We start from the raw sequence: 26,215 nt of genomic DNA on the forward strand, positions 1-26,215 counted from the left end.
AGGAATAGTTATTATCTTGAAGAGTGAAATAAAAGGTCTATTGTCATAAGTTGCCTTTTTCATTTTTCTACTTTTTAAAGATTTTCTTGCAGACAGATTTGTAAATAGTAGTCCATTTGTCTGTGATTTGGGAGAGAATGTGGTTGTAACATGACTTATAGTTTCATCCAGCTGTAAGATGTGTGTGTGTGTCCATGTCTCTGTGTGTGTGTGTCCATCTCACGTACCTACCCCATCAGTCTAAGGGTCACTCCTTTCTGTGTAGTACCTTCATGAAAATGGCATTATACATCGGGACTTAAAGCCAGAGAATGTTCTACTATCATCCCCAAAAGAGGACTGCCTTATAAAGGTAAGAAGTTTATGCTCTGCATGTGGCCACTCCAGGAGATTTCTGTTCAGAAACTGTTTTCAAATTCATCAAGTAAAAAGTAGGAGCATAAAAAGGTAGGGAATTTGACCTTTCCATTCTTTGCAGTTCTTTCAGCAACCAGTTGGTATTGCTCCAGTGAAGATGCAAATGAGCACTTATTGAGCTCCATGTGTACAAGCCATTTTCATCTTCAGAGAGAGGAAGGAAGGGTCTAGATGGGAGAAACACATCCCCTGTCTTCCTCTGTCTAAGACAGTACTTCCCAAGCCTGGCTTCATTTGAGAATCCCCTGTTGATTGAGAGAAAAAAAACACGACACCAAGCCTGCACCTTAGAATCACTGTAGGTGGCACCCAGGTGAAATATTTTTCCCCAGCTCCTCAGTATTCCCATTTGCAGCCAACATTGAGAAACTGGGGTCTAAGAAGAATCAGGAATAACTAGACTTCTAGAGTGTCTGTTAAGGGTTATAAGCCTTTTGTAAGGTTACAGAGAGTACAGGTCTAAGTTGGGAGAAAACCTGAGCCTTGAAGTTCTTTGGCTCAGGAATTTTTATTTAAGCAAAATTTAATAACTTGCAGGGTTTAAAATTACCTTTCAGGGCTTTCCTGGGGGTCCAGTGGCTAAGACTCTGTTCTTCCAATGCAGGAGGCCCGGGGTTTGATCCCTGGTCAGGGAACTAGATGCCACAACTAAAACTCAGCACAGCCAAATAATTAAAACTATTTTTAAAAAATTACCTTACAGGACTTCCCTGGCAGTCCAGTGGTTAAGACTTCACCTTCCAATGCAAAGGATGCAGGTTCAATCCCTGGCCAGGGAGCTAGGATCCCATATGCCTTGTGGCTGGAAAACCAAAACATAAAACAGAAACAATATTCTAACAAATTCAATAAAGACTTTAAAAGTGGCCCACATCAAAAAACTATTAAAAAAAAAAATTACCTTACAAAGACAAGAATGTTTAGAGTCCAGATTAACAGTGGTGTGAACCATAGGCTAGGAACTATTGTAACTTTTTTGAATTGGCAGACTATGTTACTCTTTATGACATTAAAAGAGGTTCCCTTTTGTCCTTACTTTAGATTACTGATTTTGGGCAGTCCAAGATTTTGGGGGAGACCTCTCTGATGAGAACCTTATGTGGTACCCCCACCTACCTGGCTCCAGAGGTTCTTCATTCCTTTGGAACTGCCGGATATAACCGTGCTGTGGACTGCTGGAGTTTAGGAGTTATTCTTTTCATTTGGTAAGAAAAAGTTTTTATCGCTTCAGACTGTGGTTGGTGGTATTAAGGTGAAATCAGAAATGTGTCCAGTTAGAGAGCTTGTGTTTAATTTTGGTCACTTTTTTGGGACCACTGATTGAAAACGATACCTGATTTTTCATTATGCTGAAAAAAAATCGATATATCTGAATGCCACTGAGAATGCCGCTTGATTTCTTTTCCTTTCTCTCTCTACCAATATGAAGCCTCAGTGGGTATCCACCTTTCTCTGAGCATAAGACTCAAGTGTCATTGAAGGATCAGATCACCAGTGGAAAATACAACTTCATTCCCGAAGTCTGGGCAGAGGTCTCAGAGAAGGGTATGGATGTGAAAGAGTTCAGAATTTGTGGTTTGCTAAAATGTATGTGTGCTGCTATGGGAGTTTATTTTCAAATTCTGTGATGTTTTCCCCTGTCAATCCTGTTCTTATTTTCTGTTAGTTTTTGCACCATTTTAGAGACAAAGGAAGTTATTAGGAACTTGGGCTCCAGAACCAGACTGATGTAGGCTTGTGTCCCGGGGCTGCTACTTCTTAGCTTTGTGACCTTAAGCAAGTTACTTAACCTCTCTTTGTGTTTATTTGTAAAAGAGGGCATAATAAACCTCTATTTTAAGGAGGTTTTGTGAAGGTTAAGTGTAATATACTCACTGTGCCTGGTATCTATTTAAGTGTGCAAAATAATGGGTAACTTTTTAGTTACAAGGTCTCCTTTGAAGTAGAAAGCACAGCAAAAGCTAAATGTAACTTGTTATTCTGTGTTTTAGAATTAGAATTAAATTTAGAATTAGAATTAAATTTAGAATTTAAAAGGGAATTTAGAATTTAAAAGGGTAACTTTGTAATTCTCAAAAGAAAAAGTAGAAAACTAAAACTAAATGTCAAACAATGTAATGCAGATGATTGTGCTAAGTGTCAGAACATCTGATGAATAATACCGTTGCAATATACAGCCAGCCTCCACTTGTTGCTGGCCAGTCCAGCCAGTCCAGCTTTGTTTCTGCCAAGCCTGTGATTCCTAGGAGAGAGCTCTCCCTGGCTGAGGAACTCTCTCCATCACTCCGTGGGTCTCAGAGAGAGTTGGCTGAACATCCTGAGTGTTTTAGAACTGGGGGAAGTTCAGCTTTAATTAGTTTGAACTTGAGTCCAGTAAGAGGAGCAGGAACAGAGAGTTAAGAAGTTGTGATATCTGAGCAGGGAGCCATGGGACCATCATGGCATTCCTGGTTGTTCTAAAGTCTTCGGACAAATACTGAGAGTGGGGAGGACTAGGGGGCCCTGCCCGCTGTGTCTGCTGACTGACTGTGACCTCAGCCCCTCTCTCCTCTTTCTGGATGTTGGCCTGTGATTCTGGCACACTCTCATTTTGTTGATTTAATGTTTTTATCCTTCTCACTGTGATTTGCCAAATTATCTTACTGCTTTAGCTCTGGATCTCGTCAAGAAGTTGTTGATAGTGGATCCAAAGGCTCGTTTTACGACAGAAGAGGCTTTAAGACACCCATGGCTTCAGGTGTGTATGGGGCAGTGGCTGCCCGCCTGAAATACCGAGGCAATCCTAAACTGTGCCCGCGAGATGGGGAAGAGGATGAAAATACACGTTTGCTTGGTTGGGTCTGTTTAATGCCATTTTTCAAGACTGAGCTTTAGGTGTATGGAGGTGCATATTTATGTCTGTGTGTGTGAGTGTGGGTTGTGTCTTGCATTTGTGTGCAGCCTTTACAACTTGACTTGGATGAACAAGCTCCCCTTATGGCCTGTCCTGGTTCCCCTTGGCTTCTCCGAGTCTGCAGATCAGTTGTGTTCTGTTGTGTTCCTTTGAGAGGTGGTTGTAGCTCTGAACCTCCACCCCAGCAGCGTCCTTCTCTTCTCTCAAACCCCTTACCTCAGACAGATGGGATGAGCTGCGTTCTAGCCACCTTCAACCTTAGATCAGGGAAACGGGGGTGGGAGGAGGGGAGCAGCCTCCGGCAGGGAGAACCTGGCTATTTTCTTAAGCCCAAGTGATCCGGTATGAGGGGGTCCTACTTCCTGTTCATGGTGAGCAAGCATGCTGTTAGCATATTGTCACCTGCGCCTTTCAAGTCTGCATTACCTCTGTGTCCCTGCTGGGGGTTGTGGCTCCCATTAGATTATGTGTTGACTTCATTCAAGCTGTTGGAGTTGGAAGTCCTTTGTGCCTTTGCTGGGCTAGTCTTTGGTTTTAGAATTCACTACAGCCTTGGCCTGATGGATGCCAGGTCTATGAAGTGGAGTTCCTTTCGACACAGCCAGCCATACCCCTTTCTGTTAACCTGCAGTTGGTCTCTGTTACTTGTGGGGATGGATGGGGAACTTAACCAGGTTGCTTGAGCTGAAGGCTCAGATACTCTGGGAATTTCTAGTCCAGGAACTCCTGGGGCCATCCAGTCTCAGCACTGTGCTTCTGGGGCTCTGGGAAGACTGTCCTTATTCTTTCTGTCTTCCAACCTCAGCTCAGGCCAGCTCAGGTTGAGAACGAGAAATCCCTACAAAAAAAAAAAGTAGATGTATATGTTTGGGATGTTGCCCTGGAAACAACATTTCCCCCCACCCCCACCCCGCCTCTCCCCCAGGGGAGGAAAAAAAAAATCTGTCAGATGATTTAGCACTTAATAGACCACACAGATTTGAAACTGCAGGACCCTGGAGAAAAGGAATTTGGAAACAAAGGGTGCCTTTGCATGTGGGGACTTAATTTTGATGAAAAAGAAAAACATTCCTCTTGGCTCTTTTCATATGCCTTAATAGGGAAACTCCTGGGGGCCAGATATGGAGGTGGAGGAGCTGTTAGTCTTGAAAAAAACAGAGCTTGCCTGAGAACAGGATTTATTTTACATCCGCCCGAAATGTACAAACAAGCGTAGCCTATTTTTCTTTAACTTTTTGTCTCAAAAGAAAATTATTGTTAACAGCCAAGGAAAAGGTGAAGTTCAGCTCTGCCACAGGGGTCCCACTTGAGTACTCTTTTGTCCATGTTTTATTTTTCCAGCAAAAGGTGGAGTGAACATTCAGTGAGGACAAGGATGCCGACTGCCCACATAAATCACCTGTTAGTGACAGTTTAGGTTTTATTTTGGGAAATTCAGCATTTTTGAAGAAACTAAATGGTTTTGTGGATCTGGCACTGGACTATTTGTCCAAAGAATATGAATCTTGTCATTCTTTCTTGTCATTAACAGTGTCCAGTTTAGGGATTCGTGTATCTTTTTGAACTATGTGTGTGTGCATAGTCACTCAGTTGTGTCCGACTCTTTGTGGCCCCATGGACTATAGCCTGCCAGACTCCTCTGTCCATGGAATTTCCCAGGCAAGAATACTGGAGCCGGTTGCGATTTCCTACTCCAGGGAAACTTCCTGACTCAGGGATCGAACCAAGTCTCTTACGTCTCCCTCATTGGCAAGCGGATTCTTGCATTGTACAGATATATGCCCAGGAGTGGGAATGCTGGAACATATAGCAACTATTTTTAGTTTTTTGAGGAACCTGCATACTATTTTCCGTAGTGGCTGCTCCAGTTTATATTCCCGCAAACAGTGTGGGAGGGTTCCCTTTTATGCACACCCTCTCCAGCATTTATTATTTATAGACTTTTTAATGATGGCCATTCTAACCTGTGTGAGGTGGTACCACATTGTAGTTTTGATTTGCATTTCTCTAATAATTAGCCATATGGAGCATCTTTTGATGTGCCTGTTGGCCACCTGCATGTCTACTTTGGAGAAAATAACTATTTAAGTGTTTTGCTCATTTTTTGACTGGGTTTTTTGTTGTTGTTGTTGTTGTTGAGTTGTATGAGCTGTTCCTGTGTTTTGGAAATTAAGCCCTTGTCGCATCATTTGCAAATATTTTCTCCCAGTTCATAGGTTGTCCTTCAGTTCTGTTCATGGTTTCCTTTGCTGTACAGAAGCTTGTAAGTTTGATAAGGTCACATTCATTTATTTTTGCTTTTATTTCTATTGCTTTGGGAGACTGACCTAAGAAAATATCAATACGATTTATGTCAGAGAATGTTTTGCCTATATTCTCTTCTAGGAGTTGTATGGTGTCATGTCTTATATTTAAGCTAAGAACCTCATTTTAACTTAATTATCTGTGCAAAGGCCCTGTCTCCAAGTAGTCACAATACTGGGGGCTGGGCTTCAATCTGTAAGTGGGGAAAGAGGGAGGGGATACAATTCAGTCATAACTCACACAATTCAGTCATAACAATCACAATTCAGTTGCCATAACAATGGGCGAATAGCATTTTCAACATTGATTGAGCCCCTCTGATACAGAGGCCCCTGTGCTTATTACGCTGCCTAGCCCCCACGGGTCCTCGTAAACTGCTCACTGGGTGAAAGAGGGAGGTGGGTGAGGTGGGTGGGCAGGAAAGCACAGAGGGCATTCCTGGTGGAGACTGTGAGCAGGTGTAGGAGGAAATAAGGGGTGGACCTTTGTGGGTGGCTTTGCCTGAGAAGTGAGATCCTAGAGGAGAGTGTGGATGAACTTGGTCCTTGGACAATGGGGAGCTACACTGAGTAGCTCAATAAACAGAATGATGGAAGCAGGTGATTCTAGCTGCTAAATGTAGAGGATGAGACGGTTGGATGGCATCACCGACTCAATGGACATGAGTTTGAGTAAACTCTGGGACTTGGTGATGGACAGGGAGGCCTGGCCTGCTGCAGTCCATGGGGTCGCAAAGAGTCAGACACGACTGAGCGACTGAACTGAACTGACAGGTAGAACAGGTAAACTGATCCTTGTGCACTAAGTTTTATGCAGTCAAATTGCTGAATGTTGAAGGCCTTCACTCCTTGGTTCTTCCTCCCCTCCATCCACTATGTATGCCAATACATAGTGGGAGGAGTGGGGGAGGGCTGGGATGGGAAGGTACGTGGGGATTTGGAAACGAGCTGCTCTGGGACTGTCTTCTGCATGTGCTACTTGCAATGGCTGAGCTCAGCTTTCAGCTGGCCCCAAAGTCCACATTCCTAATCATGTGGCATTTCACCTTTCTGAAGGGGGAAGCTATACCAGGCCACCTCTCCCCGTTGGCAAATCCTTAAGCCCTGCAGAAGTGAGCATCCAGGGAGGTGGGCAGGGGTGTCTATGAGCCCTGCCCCACCCCTCATTTCCATCTCTAGCAGCAGGAAGCACCTGTTCACTTTTTCCTCTCATTAACTCTGGGGTATTGTGGGCTTGCCATCCTTCTTACACCTCGTACAGTGCTCGCTTAGTGAATTTTCTAGGGTGCAGGGTTGCTTTGTTAGGGTAGCCCTGGCAACAGGCTTCACTGTTGGCAGTGGGAGGGGGTACCTCCTGGAAAGATGTGTGGAGCAGCATGGAGCCAATCCCAGTGTCTGGCTTCCTGATTGCCATCTCTAAGGATCTGGGACACTCGTTCTGAAAGTCTTTGACCACTGGGGTCTGTGGTTCTCTCTGACCCACCTGGAGCACTTAGGGTGTATGGGTTTGGTTGAGCCCATGTTGACTGAGTGTTGACTGCTGATTAGACTGTTCCTTTTTCTCCTCTCCACCCCCATCTTAGCCCATTTCTCTGTTTGCGGGAGCATCCTGGCCCTGCCTTTCAGGAGCTTTCTTTCCCACATTCACAGCCTACTTAGGTTTTCCATTTCTTCGCAGGATGAGGACATGAAGAGAAAATTTAACAACTTGCTTTCTGAAGAAGATAAGTCGATGGCTCTGCCCCAGGTCCCTGCCCAGGTATTCTGGATGATAGTCATTAAATGTAGGCTAAGTTTAAGGAGCCCATGAATGGAGGAGGAAGAGCTTGAATAGTCTTTTTAGCTGCAGTTGCTTAACATTTTTTTGTAAGGAGTAATGTTGTAGATACTTTGTTTCAGTTTGATCTGCTCTGATACCTTTAGAAGATTTAATGATGAAGAATATGTTTTATGAATTAGAGAAGCACAGGTGGGAGTCGTTATTCAAAAAGTCTCCTGTAAGGCAAGATTGTGTGCGTGCTCAGTTGCTAAGTCTTGTCCGACTCTTTGTGACCCTATGGACTGTAGCCCACCAAACTCCTCTGCCCATGGGATTTTTTTCAGCAAGAATACTGGAGTGGGTTGCCATTTCCTCCTCCAGTTGATTGTCCCAACCCAGGGATCCAACCAGCGTTTCCTGCATTGCTGGTGGATTCTTTACCACTGAGCCACATTGGAAGACTGTATTAGAGGCTCAGATTTAAATTTGTTGAAAATTTAAAAATTTGGGGGAGTGATTGATGACTTACTGATTATAATCTTATTCTTCTTCAGTTCTTTATATATATGTTGATATCTGTTCATTTCTGTCCTGCCTTCTTTCGGTAACGTTCATTTTCCCATTGGTCCCTCACGATTCTATAAATGGGGAAACACACGAAAGGGTCAGGAGAAGACAGTCAAGAGGAGGCTGGTTATGCTGCTTGTCTCCTTGTTTTCTTTCTTTCGCTGCACCACATGGCATGTAGGATCTTAGTTCTCCAGCCAGGGATTGAACCTATGCCCTCTGCAGTGGAAGCACGGATGCTTAACCACCGGACCACCAGGGGAAGTCCCTGCAGCTTACTTTCAATAGGCATCATTGAGTGGACGGGGGCCCCAAGGGAGAGGAATGTCAGTCCAGTAAACATGTGTGAGTCAGGGAGGGATGTGGTAGGGGTTCAGAGCCAATGAGGACAACCAGTATTCTTGGTCCTAGAAGGTTCACATGAAGTGCTCCAAGATTACTGGAAGCATATTACTGATAACTGTGACGAAGCCAGAGGATTTCTTTGAACATCTCTCCCCTTTCCTTTACTTGCAGCCTTCCACAAGTCGAAAGCGGCTTCTCGAAGGGGAAGCAGAGAATGCCGACCCCACGAAGCGCCTGGCTGTGTGCGCGGCTGTCTCGTGAACACTGGTGGACCCCAAAAGAAGTGTACCTTCTTGAACCCCTCTGCTGCCATTTTCTTTAAATATGTTTTGTATAGTTTGTATTTTCATTATGGGAACAGCTGCTTTTCTACAACCGTTGATACACAATTCAAAATGTGATGGAACCTGGGCTTTGTGCTTCTGTGTGTTGATCAGCTCTTAGCTACGTGCCTTTAGTGTGTATGTATTTGATACGTGTACTTCTGGCGCTTCTACTTTGGCTGTAACTAGACATGTTTCTTAGGATACGTCCCTGGGTGAGCTGCATACAAATTCTAAAGACCTCTTAGAAAGTTGCAGGGGGAGGGGCACAGCAAGTCAGGGTGGGGTTTGTTGAAACTGGCTTGTTGCCAGAGTCTTTACCAGACAGTTGGTACTTTGGTGCACATACCATGGCCCACTTTTGTGTTTTTTATTTTAATTTTTTAAATTCAATTTTTATTTTTTTGGCTGCACAGCTTTCGGGATCTCAGTTCCCCGAACAGTGATCAAACCTGTGACCCCTGCAGTTGAATCATGGCGTCCTAACCTCTGGACCTCCAGGAATTCCCCCATGGTTTTAGAGTCCCATTCTCACCCTCATGGTCCCTAAAACCACAGACCCAGATAAGTTGTGAAAATCAGAAACTTCCTGATTGTAGGAAAAAGACCAGAAACATTGACTGTGTTTGAAATGTAAAGAAGGCAGGTGGGCTTGTCATATTGACCCAATGGTGACCAAGAAGACCCTGTGTAAAGTGCCTGCCTTGGTTGGTCTTGTCTAGTGATTCAGTGTGCTAGGTCCTCTGATTACTGTCATAAGTAGGGAACCCAGACCGAAGAAGTGAGGTGATTTACTCAGTGTCACACAGCTAGGAAGTGGCAGAGCTGGGACTCAGCCCAGGGCTTCCTGACTCAAATTCATGTTCCCTATCTCCTTTGTCCCTTATTCAATCAGACTCAGGGATGTAGACTCACAAAGCTCATGTGAGACTGATGTCTAACTCTTGAATACTGGTATGTTCAATCATGATGGATGGATACACCCCATAATCTGTGGAAGTTGGGACATCTTGGGGACAAGGAACAGAGGCCCATTCAAATTACTTCATGGAAAAGGAGATTTGTTTCGGCCTTACAGAGGGCTGGGCCTGGGAGGCCATCAGGAGCCCGGGCAGTTCTAATGGCTGGCTCCTCTTGTCTCTTTCTGACCCACTGAATTTGCTTCTCTAGTCATTTTGGCTGATTGATGCTAGGCCACATTGTAGTTTGCCGACCACGCCATGAGTTGAGTGCCTTGGTTCAGATGCTGCTGCTGAGCCAGGCAGGGGAGGGTGAGGGGCACACAGCTGTTGCCCCAGGCAGTGAGGGTGGTGGTTGGCAATGGAAATTAAAAGGGTGTGTAGGCATTCTGAGGCTTGGCTGGCCTGTTGCTGAGGGCTAGATGGGGATTTAGGTGGTTTGCATATTTAAAGGAATGAGGCAGAGATTGCCAAGTTAGATGGGTTTCAGCTCATTTGAATACTTAATGTGAAGGCTGTGGTTTCTTAGGGCATCTTTCCCTCTTGGGGTAGTCAACCAGCCCTTCTCTGTTTTCAGTGCACTCTCTGATTACACCTACCATGAATAATGGCCTCCAAAGATGTTCTTATCCTAATCCCCAGAATTTATGAATATGTTCCTTTTTCATGGCAAAAGAGACTTTGCAGGTGTGATTAAGTGAAGGATCTTGAGATGGGAAGATTATCCTGTTTTATCAAAGTGGGCCCATGTCATCACAGTGTTCCTTTTAAGAGGGACACAGGGAGAGTCAGAGTCAGAAGAGAGGGACTGGTATTCTTTGAAAACAGAGGAAGAGGCCACAAGCCATGGACTACAGGCAGTCACTACCAGCTGACCAAAAGCAAAGAAATGGATTCTCCCCTCAGAGCTCCCTGAAGGAAGCACTCCTTTTACTTTGCACCTTGACTTTAGTCACATGAAACTGATTTTAGACTTCTGACCTCCAGACTTGACAGAATAAATGTGTGTTTTAAACCACCCAGATTGTGGTAATTTGTTACAGCAGCCAGAGGAAACATATACTCACTAATGAGACATCAGCTGCTGATCTGGGGACACCAAGTATCCACTTCCACTTCTTAACCTCATACTCCACTTTTCTTTAGGGGGAATTCTCCCCTATCCCATGAGTTCATAGCAGGAGGGGGAGATGGTACCTAAGAAGCCAAAGGGGTCCCTAGAGGCCTCTCCCCTGGTAGAGCTCCTCCCACTGATGACCCAGCTGGAGGTGGGCACAGGACTGAAGCATTAGCAAATGGAGCTAGGATGGCAACAGTAGGAGCAATTAGAAGGGGTAGGCAATCCCCTTCTAATTTTTCCACTTGCCCCACCCACCCATGTCCTGGCAGGGCTGACCCCACTCCCTTCCTAGAGGGGCTCCACATGGTCCCTTCTGGCCAGTCTTGCTGTGATAGGCTCAGGCAGATGCACGTGACCCAAAGGGGCCGTAAAGAAAGAAAACCCAAGCCTTTGGCTGGAACTACTGGGAAACAGTTCCTGCTGTGAACATGTAAAATCACATATTCATAAAAATTATGGGTAGTTAGGATGAGAACACCTTTGGAGGCCTTTATTCACCCTACCATGGTAGAGGTGTAAGCTGGGAGGTGCCCAGGACACTGGGAAGAACTGCATGAGAATGAAGTCATCACAGACAGAAGCAGAGCTGAGATGTAGAATGACTGAGCTTATTGTTTGAGCACCTCGATCCAACTATCCCTTCAGTGAGGTACCACCCAGGACTTGGATTTGTTCCCTTAGTTGATTTACTTCAGGTTGAGTTTTTTTAAATTAAGAAACAAATTATTTTAATTTTTTTCATTGTTTGGTCAGTTGTGTCTGGAAAAGGCCAGACTAATAAATCCAGCCATTTGCAAACTCTAAGAGACCCTTGGACACTCTTCTTTTTAAGTAGGGAAAACTAAACAACTGCTGTTGTTTTTGTGCCAACTTGAGGGTTTTCGGAGAGGTTTGGGGCAAAGAATGGAAAGTGAAGATGTGGGAACTAAGAGTCCCTCCAGCCTCAAGGTTGAGAGAACCCCCTCTCAGCTAATTATACCACAGGGTTTGGGAGCAGAGCCCCCTTCATTAAACTTTTAGGAGTCTTGGAAGGACAGGGCTGGAATTATCCATTGAAGTTTGGAGAGCTTGCTGTGTGCCAGGCATTGTGCTCAGACACATGTGTGCCTCCTCAGAAAGCTCACCTCAACCCTGTGAGGTGTTACTGCCCCTCCTCCCTTTACAGGTTTAGAGATTTCCCAGTTGGCAAGAAGTGGAGGCAAGACGAACGGAAATTTCCCTTTTCAAGAGACCTTGCTTTTTGATCATAAAATTAAGAGGTTTTTGTCACCAGTTTACTACTTGGTAAAAGTACTAGGAGCGGGATTGATAGTTTACCTGGATTACTTCAAGTCCTCTGACTTGCCTTAGTTGTTAGACCTTCCCCATTAAGGAACAACCGGCTTCTGGAGACCTGACCGTAATCAGGCAAAGGTTAGTGGGGATGCGGGACTCGAACTCAGTTTCTCCATTGAGTGTGGCTTTTCCAGTGACACAGACATCCAGTTGTGCCGCTTAGGTTCATGCACGTGCTCACAGACCACCACGACGGGGATCTCATCACCTTAGCGGTGTCCTTCCCCCTCACACTTCTTGGGGGTAATTCCCTCTTGGGGTAGACCACCGCTTCAAGTCCAAGCAGGTGGTGCTTTTAAAAGGGGTAATGCTACGGGAGGGGCCTGGTCTGGCGTCGTCCGCAATGCGGCAGGCGGCTACGCCCAGCCCAGAACAGCGAGCCCTTGGGCCAGGCCGGACGGGTGCGGAGGGGGTGGGCACGAAGCCGGGAAGAGCGGGGCCGGGGCCGGAGGGCGTCAGGCTTAGGGGGGCGGGGGCGCAGCGCGTGCGCGCGTGCGCGGTCGGGGGCACGCGCGGAGGCGCGCGGGGAGCGTGCGCGGCGAGTACGCGCGTGCGCGGCGGGGGCTAGTGTGAGACGCCGCGGCGGCGCGCGGCACGGCGGGAACATGGCGCGCGGGGTCCGCGCGCGCGCCTAGCTGGCGGGACCGTTAGCTCGAGGCGGACGCGGCCCGTGCCCCGCGGGGATGGAGCAGTCGCCGCCGCCCGCTCCTGAGCCCACTCCGGGGTCGACCCCAGCACGGAGTCGTAGATGGCGGGAGCCCGAGTCGCCGCCGGCGCCGGCTCCGGTGAGTGCGTAAGGGGCGCGGGCCGGGAGACTTTCTTTGTGAAACTCCGTCGGTGCGAGCCGGGCCGGGCCTCTGAGGCTGACGAGCGCCCGCGAGGCGGAACCCGCCCGGCCGTCCGGGTTCGAGCCCTGCCTCGCGTCGCTCGGCGTCTGGACCGGGTCTGTCGCCTGCCCACCTCAGTTTCCGCGGGAGTGTTTGTGTGCGCGCGCCAGCGGGGAGGGGAGCGGTATGCCGTCGGCGCCTAATGCGCGCGGGGCCACTCCTTGCCTCCGGGCCCTCCAGGCGGCGACAGCCCGCGGCCTGGGCCCACGGGAGAGGGAGACGGCAGCCTTGGGAGGCAGGTGTCGGTGCAGCTCCGGGATGCTCAGATGCAGACAGCCCGGGTGGAATCTGAGGGAGTGAGCTGTCCGTCCTGGGAAGGAAGCAAGTCTGTCAGAGTGTCAGCACAGGGGGGATTTTGGAATGCTTTACATTTATCTCAGCTGGTGGTGTGGTTGGGGAATTGATCCGGCTGAGTGCAGGAAGCTGAGTGAAATGGAGGTGTGGCTCCCACTGGGTGGGATGGGATGCCCCCGAGCACCCTGCCCCCAGCCAGCCAGGGTTTGGAAATAAATTGGAGCGCTTGATAAAAATACAGGCGTCACGACTCACCCCAGGCCCAGGCTCTCCAAGGCAGAGAAGCACATTTGAATTTTTAACAAACTCTTAAGTTACTATGGTTCAGAGCTCACCATGGCATCCTGGTATCACTCGCGGTGCTTGGCTCATGGTAGATGTCAGTAAATATTTGCAGGAAGACTGACTTAGCTTCCAAAATAGGAGTTCTTGAGGTATTTTCAGGAGCTTTTTGATGTTAAGATCTCTGTCAGATATACTGTATGTGATTTTCCTCAGGTCCCAACTTAACTTTTATGACTGTTTATAAATTCCTTGTTTTCAGTATATCTTAGGCAAAAGCAGGGTATATACATTGCTTAGTGTAAGCCATCAACTGTGTATACCCTAGCTAGATTGAAATTAATTTCTGAAACTGAATTCTGAATAAAAAAATGCATATTTTTTTCTCTTCATCATTTGGGAATGCTAGGCTTATAGGAGTTTGTTCTTTTGAGGCAGGTAAATATTTACATTTTCATCAAAGCAAATCTGAATTACTGTTTATTCAGAAAGTTGGCAATTTTCTTAAACCTCTGAGTATTTGTTAATCTTTATGTGATATTTTGAAATTGAGATTTATGTTTAGTTCAGAATCAATGCTGAAGTAGAATTGTTTGAAAGTTATTTGATATTTCTGGGGCTGTTTTTTTCATGTGTTTTGAATTTCAGTAGTTGATTTAATTTTAGTAGTTCTTGTTGTTGATGGATGAAATATGAATGTATAGGAAGACAAAATTTTAGGAATTGAGATTGCATCTGAAGAAGAAAAATTGAAAATTAGGTGCTCTTTTTCTCCCAGTGTTTCATTTTTGTACTTCATGCAATGTCTTTTAAGGAATTCCTTCTTTTGAGATATAATTGACATATAATATTAGTTACAGGTGTACAATATAGTGGCTTGATTAGTTACAGGTGTATAACATGATTTGAAATTTATGTATTGCAAATTGATCATAATAAGTTATATTGTTACAATTTTTTCTTGTGATAAGAGGTTTCAAGATCTGCTCTTTTAACAACTGTCAATTATGCAATACAGTGTTATTAACTATAGTCACCATGCTGTACATAATGTTCCCATGACTTCTTTTTTAAGTATCTTAAAAAAAAAAAACAACCCAGCTTTTTTGAGTTAGAATTATCTTACAATACATAGTCTTTTGTGACTGGTTTCTTTCCCTTAGCAGTGTTTTTGAGGTTTATCCACGTTGCATGTGTAACATTTATATATTGCTGAGTAATATTGAACAGATATACCACATTTTATCTTTTGATGCATTGATAGACGTGAGACACCCCCCCCCCCCACGTTTTGGTTATAATAAATAATACTGCTGTGAACATTTGTGTACAAGTTTTAGTGTGGATGTAATGTTTTGATTTTTCTTGGGCATACCCCATTTGCTGGGTTATATGGTAACTCTGTATTAATGTTTTGAAGAGTTGAAAATCTGTTTCCTAAGGCATTGCATCTTTTGCGTTCCAACCAGCAGTGTATGAGAGTTTTACAATCTTGCCAGTACTTGTTACGGTTTGTCTTTTTAACTTAGCCATCTTTGTCAGTGTTAAATGGTATCTCATTGCAATTTTGATTTGCATTTCCTCGATGACTTGATGACTAATGATATTGGGGGTGTGTGTGTGTGTGTGTGTGTGCACGTGTGCGTGAGCTTACTGGCCATTTGTATATTTTTGGAGAAATGTCTGTTCAAATCCTTTGTCCATTTCAGGTGTCCAGTTTTTCATTGGGTTATTTGTCTTTTTATTATTGAGTTGCAGGAGTTTTAAAAATTCCTATTTGTCTTTTTATTATTGAGTTGTAGGAGTTTAAAAATTTTTGGTTACTGAGTCACATATATGATTTGCAAATGTTTTCTCCCATTCTGTAGGTTGTTTTTTCAGTTTTTTGGCAATGTCCTTTTTTGCAAAGTTTTGTGATGAAGTCCAAATTATCTATTTTTGCTTTTGTTGCTCATGCTTTTGTTGTCATATCTAAGAATTCATTGCCAAATTCAAGGTTTATCCCTATGCTTTCTTCTAAGAGTTTTATGTTTTTAGTCCTTATATTTAGGTTGTCAATCCATTCTGAATTGATTTTTGTGTATGGTGTAAAGCAGTGGCCCAAATTCATTCTTTTTCATGTGGTGATCCAGTTGTCCCAGCACTATGTATTGAAAAGACTCTTCTTGTTCCATTGGATGTTCTTTGCATCCTTATTGAAAATCAGCTGACTATATGTTGGGTTTTGTTTCTGGATTCTCACTTTTATTCTATTGTCTATCCTTATGCCAGTACTATGCTGTTTGGTTACAGTAGATTTGTATTGATAATAAGCTTGTAATAGGTTTTGAAAGTAAGTGTAAGTCTTGTAACTTCATTCTTTTTCAAGACTTTTTTAACTTTTCTGGGTACCTTGCGTATGGATTTTAGGATCAGCTTGTCAATTTCTGCCCAAGAGTAGCTGGAGTTTTTATAAAGATTATGTTTAATCTGTTCTTTCAATAATGTTTTGTAGTTTTCAGGCCCAAGTCTTAAACTTCTTCCAAAAATTTATTCCTGAGTGTTTATTTTATTGTATTAGTTGCTGTTGTACATGGAACTGTTTGCAACATTTCATTTCATGTCATTGTTCGTCACTAGTTCATTGCTAGTGTATAGTAGAAATACAATTGAGTTTTGGATATATCTTTTTAAATATTTATTTTTAATTGGAGGATAATTGTTTTACAATGTTGTCTTAGTTTCTGCTGTACAACAACATGAGTCAGCTGTTTCTGCTGTACAGCACTGTGAATTAGCTGTAAGTACACATATATCCCTTCCCTTTCGAGCCTCTCTCCCACCCCCTTTGGATGTTATCTTTCAACCTCATCATTTAGTGGTAGTCTCTTCAAGTTTTCTGTTTCAGATCTTTCCTCGAAAATGGTAAGGGGAAGAAAGGTCTTTGAAAGCTCAAGTATGGATGCAATGTAGGTTCATATCTCTAGGTTTTGGCTCTGCTACTTACTAGTTGAGTTTTTGACAAATCTTAACTGTTACTACATCTCAGTGTTCTCATATATGAAATGGGACAGTGATATCCACCTCAAAGAATTACTAAGTAAGAGAGAATGTAGGTAGATATTTAGAACGATGCCTGATGCCTTGCGTGTGGTAGGGATTTGGTACTTGTTGTTTATCTTCTTTTGCTAATTAACTCTTTTAAAAGTAAGCCCCAAAGCAAACAAAACTGCCAAACCAAAAAAAAAACAATCTCTTTTCCCCAAAAATAAACAAACACAACCCCCCACAAATAAACAAACCTAAAACACAGACAAGACAAAAAAAAAAAACAAAAAATGAAACAACCAAACCACAAAAACCCACAAAGAAAAAACCACCGAGAAAAACCTCAAACCTCTTCCTGTCCCCATCACTTTTCTGTGACCCAAGAAATCCCTGTGAGTGCTTGAGGAACAGTGAAGGACAAAGTCTCCCACACCACACAGTTATATTATAGAAGGCTGCTAAATATAGGCTGTCTGTATGATACTTGATAGTGTATTTGTATGTATTATTAAAAATAAAAGTGTAACTGAAAGCTGTTTTTATTTCACAATTCTTATTAATGTGTTGTTCTTTTACTACTTATTTTTCCTAAAATCAGAAGCAATGCTTTTTCATTAAGTTTGATGGTTACAATTCTTGCTTCTTTAGAGTGGTTGCTATTTTAGAAAAACTCTTAGAGACAGAACCTGATGTTTAAACTTAAATTTAATAGTACTTTTATTTTGAGGTTTCTTTAGTAGCTAGAGTAGATTGCTGTTTTCTGAAGGAGGAAATCAGAAGCAACAATATAATGCACATATGGTGCTTGGAACAAATCATGTTCACTGAATGTGTATTCACTATGAACCAAAGAAAATAATTGTTTATATTGTAAATATTATTTAAACAAAAACTTATCTTCAAGATCATAATTAAATTTATAGCCCCTATATCCTCAGACTGATAACTCATAGATATTTCTATAAAAAATTTAAATCACAGTGTCTTTATTTAAAAAAAAAACCTTTTGGACTTTCCTTGGGGTCAGTGGCTGAGTCCACACTTCCACTGCAGGGGACACAGGTTCAACCCCGGGTCAGGGAAGATCGTGCATGTGGTATGGTACAACCAAAACAAAATTAAACCCTTTTATTATTATAAAAACTGCATGTTTGCACTGTATGAAATTAGAAAATATAAGACAAGCAAAAATACCACCCTCATAATGTTGCCAATATAGTGATTACTATTAATACTTTAATGTATAACTTTCTGGAACTTTTTCTGTACATCTTTTTTTTTTTTTTTTTGACTGCATGGCTTATGGGATATTGAGACCAGAAACTAGTCCATTTTATTGGAAATCAAAGTAGTACTGGGAGATTGGAGCTTCCCTGGTGGCTCAGATGATAAAGAATCTGCCTGCAATGTGGGAGACCTGAGTTCAATCCTTGTGTTGGGAAGATCCCTTGGAGGAGGGCATTGCAACCCACTCCAGTATGCTTGCCTGAAGAATCCCCATGGACAGAAGAGCCTGGTGGGCTACAGTCCACAGGGTTGCAAAGAGTCGGACACGACTGAGCGACTAAGCACATGCACACGCACTGGGAGACTGAGAAAGCAGTGAGAGTAACTAGAGAGTAGAACCGTGAAAGCGGGGAGGCAGGTGGTCTTCAAGGGCTCTGATTGCCCTTACTGCGACCACTACCAAAAACCTCTTTTCATCTCCAGACTACATTACCTCTAGGAGAGGAAATTTCAGTCTGGAGAATACGCAGTATTTAATAATTAATAATGTGAAGTTAACTTGCCTATTCTGAAATGTAAGTTGTTGAGATTCTAGTTGACAAATAATGATTCGTAATGGGGATGTGGTTCTCTGTTGTGGATAAAGAACAGATTGCTAAGAAATAGCAGGTGGTCTCAGTAACTCAGGAAGCCTGACTCTGTGTTGTGGTTTTGCAAGAATGAAAAAAAAGTTTAGCTGTGACTGTTACATATGAGAAGGAATCTTACTGTATACAGTTTCTCTTTTCATGATTATATATATGACATTTCCATGCTATGACTGGCTAAGTTTGCCATAGTGGAAGTTAGAAAATTGCCATAGTAGTGTTTCTGTTAACGTGGACTTAATTTCAGAAAATGGTAGGAAATTTTTTAAATCAGTATTCTTTTCACTTGCAGAAATGCATAAAAAATGTCACTTTGATGAAGATGGAACTTCCTAAGATTATTATTTCCCTCTGTCATCATAAAAGGAAAATCAGAAAACTTGATGCTTATATTTTGCCAAATCATGCATTGGTGTTCATTTTTAGATAATAGGCACAAGAAAAAATGATTTTTGAAGATGAGAAGAAAGTAAGAATAGATTAGAAAAAAAGACATATTGGAAAAGAATCAACCAAATAAACAGAAAGCAGAAGCAAGCAGAGATGAGAGAAGAGGGTAATTATTAGATTTAAAGGACAATATTCTAAAAATTGTGAAAGTTGCTCAGTTGTGTCCAACTCTTTGCGACCCCATGGATATACAGTCCATGGAATTCTCCAGGCCAGAATACTGGAGTTGGGTAGCTGTTCCCTTCTCCAAGAGACCTTCTCACCCAGGGATTGAACCCAGGTCTCCCACATTGCAGGGGGTTTCTTTACCAGCTGAGCCACCAGGGAAGCCCAAGAGTACTGGAGTGGGTAGCCTATCCCTTCTCCAGTGAATCTTCCCAACCCAGGAATCGAACTAGGGTCTCCTGCATTGCAGGCAGATTCTTTACCAGCTGAGCTAAAAAAAAAAAAAAATTGATATCCCTGGTGGCTTAGTCGGTAAAGAGTCTGCCTGCAATGTGGGAGACCTGGGTTTGATCCCTGAGTCGGGAAGATGTCCTGGAGAGGGAATTGGCAACCCATTCTAGTATTCTTGCCTGGAGAATTCCATGGATAGAGGAGCCTGGTAGGCTACAGTCCATGAGGTCACAGAGAGTTGGACATGACTGAGTGACTAACTTTCACTTTTCATTCCAAAAATTACTGGGATCTCTGTTTGAGGCTTTCAGGACCAGGGATTGAACCCGTGCCACCTGCAATGGAAATGGAATCCTAACCACCTGATTGCCAGGGAATTCCCAAGGCAGTCTTGAAAAAGAACAAACTTAGAGGCCTCACTCTTCTCAGTTTCAAAATCTGTGAAGTGAGAGTAATCAAGACAGTGTGTTACTAGCATAAGAATAACATAAGTCTATGGAATTGCGAGTCTGGGAATAAATCCTCACATGTATGGTCAACTGATTCTCAACAGTAGTTTGAGGACCATTCAAAGTGGGCAGAATAGTCTTTTCAGTAAAAGTTGTTGGATAGCAGACAACTGGATATCCACATACAAAAGGATGAAGTTGGACCCCTATCTCACACCATACACAAAAATTAACTCAAAATGTATTGAAGACCTAAATGTAAGAGCAAAAACAATAAAATTCTTAAAAGAAAGCACAGGTCTATAAGTGACAACATTTAAATGCAAGCATGTTAACCTTTATATATTTATGAGATTATTATGCCAAGTTATAGAGCAGAGGAAGCCATCAACTTTGTAAGACTTACCCTGTGACCTTTGTCTTCTAAGAGTTTGCTGCTGCTGCTAAGTTGCTTCAATCGTGTCCGACTCTGTGCGACCCCAGAGACGGCAGCCCACCAGGCTCCTCTGTCCCTGGGGTTCTCTAGGCAAGAATACTGGAGTGGGTTGCCATTGCCTTCTCCTCTAAGAGCTTAGTTTCCTGAAATTTTGTTAGTGTAGTTTGATACTGAAGAGTATGTATTTAATAAGGCTAAGCACTTAGGTCGAAACAGTACTTTTTATTTTGGAGTGAATTTGTTGTTGTTGCTGAGTTGTACCCGACTCTTTGTGACCCCATGGACTGTACCTTGTATCTCCCGGAGTTTGCTCAAATTCATGTCCGTTGAGTTGGTGATGCTATGCAACCATCTCATCCTCTGTTGGCTCCTTCTCCCCCTGCCTTCAACCTTTCCCAGCATAAGGGTCTTTTCCAATGAGTTGGCTCTTGGCGTTATGTGGCCAAAGTATTGGAGCTTCAATATCAGTCCTTCCAATGAGTATTCAGTGTTGATTTCCTTTAGGATTGACTGGTTTGATTTGGTCATTCTCATTTCCCTCTCAGAAATTTTCATGTTACTAATATGATTTTGGAATTTGGGCACCTTTATTGGACGTTTGACCTTGTGTATAGTTTCTTGTCCTCGGGAAAAGTGTACTATGAGGATTGCACAATTTCCTGAGAGAGTACTAAAAACAGTCACAAATGCTTTTGTTATGTATGTAATATTTTTGTGTAGAGTGCTGTCTTGAATCTTTTAGGTTATGCAGAAATGGGATTTTTGAAAATTGCTCCACTGTCAAATAATGCTCTTGTTAAATTACTTCCTAATCTCTATGAAGATTTATGAGAACTATTTATAAAAATTGTTCTGGAAATTGGTCATAAATTCAAAATATATTTTATAAAAAGTAAAATTTTTATTAGGTATATTTGGAAGAATCATGTAAATTATAAAATAGTGTATGTTGGCAGTGTTCCTTCCATAAAGTATAGGGTCTGTTGATTTCAGATTTTAATCACTAACATTTTGTGCTTACTGTGTTTTAGGCACTGTTCTAAGTCCTTTACATAAGTTAACTCATTTAATTCTCACAACTATCTTATGAGATAGTGACTATTACCCCTTTTTACACAAAAGAAAACTGAGGTATGGCAAGGTTGCTGAGTAGTATCCTGCTCAAGTTCCACAGTTAGGAAGCTGAGTTGCCCTGGATTCTAAGTTAGTAGTTAGGCTCTGGAGTTTACTTTCTTAACCATTGCACTAGACTGTCTTTGATTTGAATGATCATTAAGCAAATAATAATCCATTATAACTATCTTTTGCTATGGAATGTTAGACTTACTGCTGGACAGTAATATAGGAATGCCCCTGGATATTTTGTAAACATCTAGTTTTCATTTTGGGATTTAAAGTTATGTTGGCACAGTATTCTGAAATTTGAGTCTTTATAATGATGATAGAGCAAAAGGATGAGTACTTGAAGTTGAGTTTATTCTTTCATTTTATTATCTCACAACTTTATTAATCAAAAATATAAAATTAACTGCAGGGTAAGCAGTTTACTTTTAAGTATTTAAAGTTATAAAACTGTTATTAAACTAATACTTAATGCAGTATCTGACATAAATGTTTCTTGAATGAATACTGGGAATTAAACCTGATAATGAAGAAAACTTTCAAACAAAATGAGGCTATATAAAAATAATAGTTTTTAAGATAGTAAAGGAATGATTGTAATTTCATATGCATCTCTGAAATAAAAGAATTGTAAAATCATTGCTTATATCTTCCTTTCTTATTAATGAAGGGAATCAGTCTTTATAATGCAAATTAAAAGTTGTTAACTAAAAACAAAAGATAATTAACACTATAAGTAATTTATTGATTCAGAATTTTAGCCCAAGGACAGATTTGAAACATAAAAATACAGTTTTAGTTTCCTGAAAGAAGTTTTTGGTTGTTTAAAAAATGGATTCCAGAAATTTATTCTTCATTTGAATTTCCTGTATGGGTAAAATGTAGATATCTACTTAATAAATATTAATTTTTGAGCTTATTCCTTTTCCTTGAGTTAAAGAGTTGAAATAGTTAAATGTCTCAAACAGTTTTACACTGCTTTCTCTCTCTGCATACCTAAATATATATATTTGACTGCACCATGCAACTTATGGGATGTTATTTTCCTGATGCAAGAATTGAACCCAGGGCCTCAGCAGCAAGAGTATGGAGTCCTAACCACTGGACCACCAGGGAATTCCCTACCCTTCTGGTTTAGAGTACATATTTATTTATAGTTGAAGTTGAAGTTCGAAGAGTTAGATTTAGTTTGTGTTTAATACTAGTTGAGTTTTTTTCAAAATGTAGTTGGTTTGCCACGATTGTCATAGCATTAAAAAAAAGAATTATTTGTTTGGTTGCGCTGGGTTTTAGCTGTGGCATGTGGGATCTAGTTTCCTGACCAGGGAATGAACTCAGGCCCTCTGCATTAGGAGCACAGTCTTAGCCACTGGACTACCAGGGAAGTCTCTGTCATAGCATTTTGATTGATCACAGGAAGTTGTGAAAGTGAGTTTGTGTTAATTTGGCTCAAATATTAAAAAAAGTTTTATTTCTTCTTGTGTAGTGTTTTATCACTTTTTGTATATAGTTACTTTAAATGCAGCAGTATGTTAACACTAACTTTTAAAAATACTCTCCTGGAGGTGTTTTTTCCTTTAGATGAAATCTCCAGGTTTCAAGATGTGATGCTTAAGTACTTTGTCTCCTGAGAGTGCACTGTGAAAAGATTGCTGTACCAAAGCATGACTATTTGTAATAGAAGCAATTAGACCTTTGCACTATTGGAGTATCTCTCCTTTTCATCAGTTGCGCATCAGAAGAACCAGGACCAAGTGCGTTAGGCATCCTATGACTATTTCAAAGGGTGAAAGTTTATGAATTACAGAAGGGGTGGATCTAGGATTTAGAAGCACCAATGGCAATGTTTTTGGTCAAGGTATTTGGAGAGCCGCTACAAATTTTTCCAGTCGTAATAATGCCATTTGGGCATTTGACTACACCAGAGGATTGAGGGTGGTAAACACAGTGAAAGTATTGTAAAACCAGTCAAACTACTCAGGCTTGTCGAAGGAAGTGGCCATAGAATGTGTTCTTTTTTTTATTTATTTATTTTTTTTGTGTGTGTTCTTTTTTTTAGAATGTGTTCTTGATCACTGTGAAGTTTGAGAAACATTCTTTTGGTAGGGATAATTTTTTTCCTAAAGGACTTTAGCCACAAAAGGGGCAGTAGCCTGTCTGCAAGGGAAGGCTTCCATCCAGTGTGATAACATACAAACCATGACTAAAACATATTTATATTCATGAGACAGAAGTTGTATGATATCCACTTTGTCAGACCTCAGATGGTCCATTGGGCAGTTTAAAATGTCCGGGAGCAGTACTAACAGGCTTCCCTGGGTTGTGCTTCAGATAAATGAGACAAGTGAGGTAGATACTTTTTGTGGTCTTGTTATTGTTTTCTCAGCAATATTGACTCATGAGGCTATCATTTTGTTAGTAGACCAGGGGCTTATTGCTTGTATGATGGTGAGGACTGAGAATTTGAGAGTCTCTGGTAGGACTGGATTGTTATTTGGTCCAAACCAGAGCTTTCTCTTTTTATCAAGTCAACAATTGTTGAGTTTCTAATCCTGTTTTTGTTTTTTGAGGCCATTGTTGGGCTTCTCTAGCCAGTTTTCCTAAGTTATCATTTAGGGAAATATCCCTTTCGACCATGACAGAGGTTTGGCGATTGTTGGTTCCTTTAAGGGTAGCATTCTTTGCAGAGATGTCAGCAAGGTGATTTCCCTTAGCTTCCAGAGAGTCAAGTTTAGAATCCCCTGGAATTTTAAGAGCTAAAGTGGCAGGTAAAAGTATTGCATCCAATAATTCCTGAACATAGGGGCCATTTTAAGTTTGATTTACACTAGAAGTAAGAAAGCCATGTTCCTTCCACAACATTTCAAAATCATGAGCTATCTAAAGCATATCTACTTTTAATATAAATATTGGCAGTTTTGTCATTGGCTAAAATATTCAGCTCAGTCGCTCAGTTGTGTCCGACTCTTTGCGACCCCATGGACTGCAGCACGCCAGGCCTCCCTATCCATCATCAACTCCCAGAGCTTACCCAAACTTAGGTCCATAGAGTTGGTGATGCCATCCAACCATCTCATCCTCTGTTGTCCCCTTCTCCTCCTGCCTTCAATCTTTCTCAGCATCAGGGTCTTTTCCAATGAGTCAGTTCTTCGAATCAGGTGGCCAGAGTATTGGAGTTTCAGCTGCAGCATCAGTCCTTCAATGAATATTCAGCACTGATTTCCTTTAGGATGACTGGTTGGATCTCCTTGCAGTCCAAGGGACTCTCAAGAGTCTACTCCAACACCACAGTTCAAAAGCATCAATTCTTCAGCGCTCAGCTTTCTTTATAGTCCAACTCTCACATCCACACACGACTACTGGATAAACCATAGCTTTGACCTTTGTTGGCAAAGTAATGTCTCTGCTTTTTAATATGCTGCCTGGGTTGGTCATAGCTTGTCTTCCAAGGAGCAAGCTAAAATATTGGCATGCCTCATTTTACTGTGCTTCGCTTTATTGCACTTTGTAGATGCTTTATTTTTCTTTTTCTTTTTTACAAATGGAAGATTTGTGGCAACTGCTTTGAGCAAGTTTATTGGTGGCATTCCCTCCCCCCCCAGTAATATTTGCTCACTTCATATCTCTGTGTCACATTTTGGTAATCCTCATGACATTTCAAAAAATTTTTATTATATTTGTTGTGGTTATCTGTGATGCTAGTATTGTGGTTATTTTGGGGCACAATTAATTGCACCCATATAAGACATCAGACTTAATTGGTAAATGTTGTATGTGTCCTGCCTGCAGTGCAGGTGATCTCTGGGTCAGGAAGACCCCCTGGAGAAGGAAATGGCTACCCACTTCAGTATTCTTGCCTTGAGAATCCCATGGACAGAGGAGCCTGGCGGTCTGCAGTCCGTGGTGTCACAAAGAGTCAGACACGACTGAGTGACTAACACTGCACCACCATTGGATGAATGGATTTTTTTTTTTATAATTCTAGCTGTTGTATTTTGTGGACCTGTTATTTTTGTTTTTCTGTGAGGCACATATATTGGTTGTGGGAGGTAAAGGAGAACCTGCTGCTTCTGTCACTCCCTTTATAGCCATCACTGTCTTGTTTCTTGTAACTCAAGTTAGATTTTGGTCTCTTGCTCCACTGCAAAAAACAAGCCTGAAGAGATGGGGCAGGAGGAAAGCCCCTACAGACAGATCTGCTGGGTTTTGAGAAGTGATTTTCTTTCTTCCCCTTGAGGGGAGAAAACTTTTTTCACTGGTACATTTAAAGCCCTTCAACTATAGAGAGTCACTAATTTTGGACAAGTGCAACACAGAGTGCTCAGAGGAGCTGAGCTTTTAACTTTGGAGGCCTAAACTTTACTGTTGGCCACTGCGAAGTCTGACTGGTATTTCGAAGGAATGTTGGACACTGCAAATAGGCACTGAAGGGGTCAACTTATTAAACCTGTGGGGGAGAAAAGTGCTACTTTGATGAACACGCAAATGATAATGAAGTGAAACAGCCTCATTACTGACATGGAGAAAGTTGTAGATGTCTGGATAGAAGATCAAACCAGCCACAACATTCCTTTAAGTCAAAGCCTAATCCGCGGTAAGGCCCTAATTCTCTTTACTTCTGTGAAGGCTGAGAGAGGTGATGAAGCTGCAGAGGAAAAAATTGAAGTTAGGTTGGTTTATGAGGTTTAAGGAAAGAAGCTGTTTCCATAACAGGAAAGTGGAATATGAGACAGCAAGTGCTGACATAGAAGCCAGTTATCCAGAAGACCTCACTAAGGTAATTAATGAAGGTGGCTACACTAGACAACAGATTTTCAGTGTAGATGAGACAGCCTTCTCTTGGAAGAAGATGCCATCTAGGACTTTCATAGCTATAGAGGAGAAGTCAGTGCTTGACTTTGAAGCTTCAAAGGACAGGCTGACTCTTATTAAGGGCTAATGCAGCTAGTAACTTTAAGTTGAAGCCAATGCTATTTA

The 26,215-nt window shown here is 42.1% G+C and overlaps 2 protein-coding genes across 20 annotated transcripts in view; both read left to right on the forward strand.

Annotated features, from left to right (window-relative positions):
* Nucleotides 1-8,695, forward strand: part of CHEK2 (checkpoint kinase 2) — a 34,505-nt gene extending 25,810 nt beyond the window's left edge. For 15 of the 18 annotated variants that reach the window (XM_081542792.1, XM_081542802.1, XM_081542801.1 and 12 more), the window contains 6 exons: nucleotides 266-352; nucleotides 1,459-1,622; nucleotides 1,847-1,962; nucleotides 3,069-3,154; nucleotides 7,292-7,372; nucleotides 8,456-8,695. In XM_081542792.1, the coding sequence (XP_081398918.1) occupies nucleotides 266-352; nucleotides 1,459-1,622; nucleotides 1,847-1,962; nucleotides 3,069-3,154; nucleotides 7,292-7,372; nucleotides 8,456-8,545 (624 nt within the window). In that variant the 3' untranslated portion in view covers nucleotides 8,546-8,695. The remainder of the gene's footprint in view (nucleotides 1-265; nucleotides 353-1,458; nucleotides 1,623-1,846; nucleotides 1,963-3,068; nucleotides 3,155-7,291; nucleotides 7,373-8,455) is intronic. The other 3 variants (XM_081542794.1, XM_081542795.1, XM_081542796.1) reach the window with 1 other exon arrangement.
* Nucleotides 8,696-12,592: 3,897 nt separating this feature from the next.
* The window catches only part of TTC28 (tetratricopeptide repeat domain 28), a 581,567-nt gene continuing 567,944 nt past the window's right edge, over nucleotides 12,593-26,215 (forward strand). For both annotated transcript variants that reach the window (XM_081542775.1, XM_081542776.1), the window contains exon 1: nucleotides 12,593-12,806. In XM_081542775.1, the coding sequence (XP_081398901.1) occupies nucleotides 12,705-12,806 (102 nt within the window). In that variant the 5' untranslated portion in view covers nucleotides 12,593-12,704. The remainder of the gene's footprint in view (nucleotides 12,807-26,215) is intronic.

Source organism: Giraffa tippelskirchi, chromosome 11 (assembly GCF_054371585.1).
Source record: "Giraffa tippelskirchi isolate mGirTip1 chromosome 11, T2T-mGirTip1v1.2.pri, whole genome shotgun sequence".
NCBI classification, from domain to species: domain Eukaryota; kingdom Metazoa; phylum Chordata; class Mammalia; order Artiodactyla; family Giraffidae; genus Giraffa; species Giraffa tippelskirchi.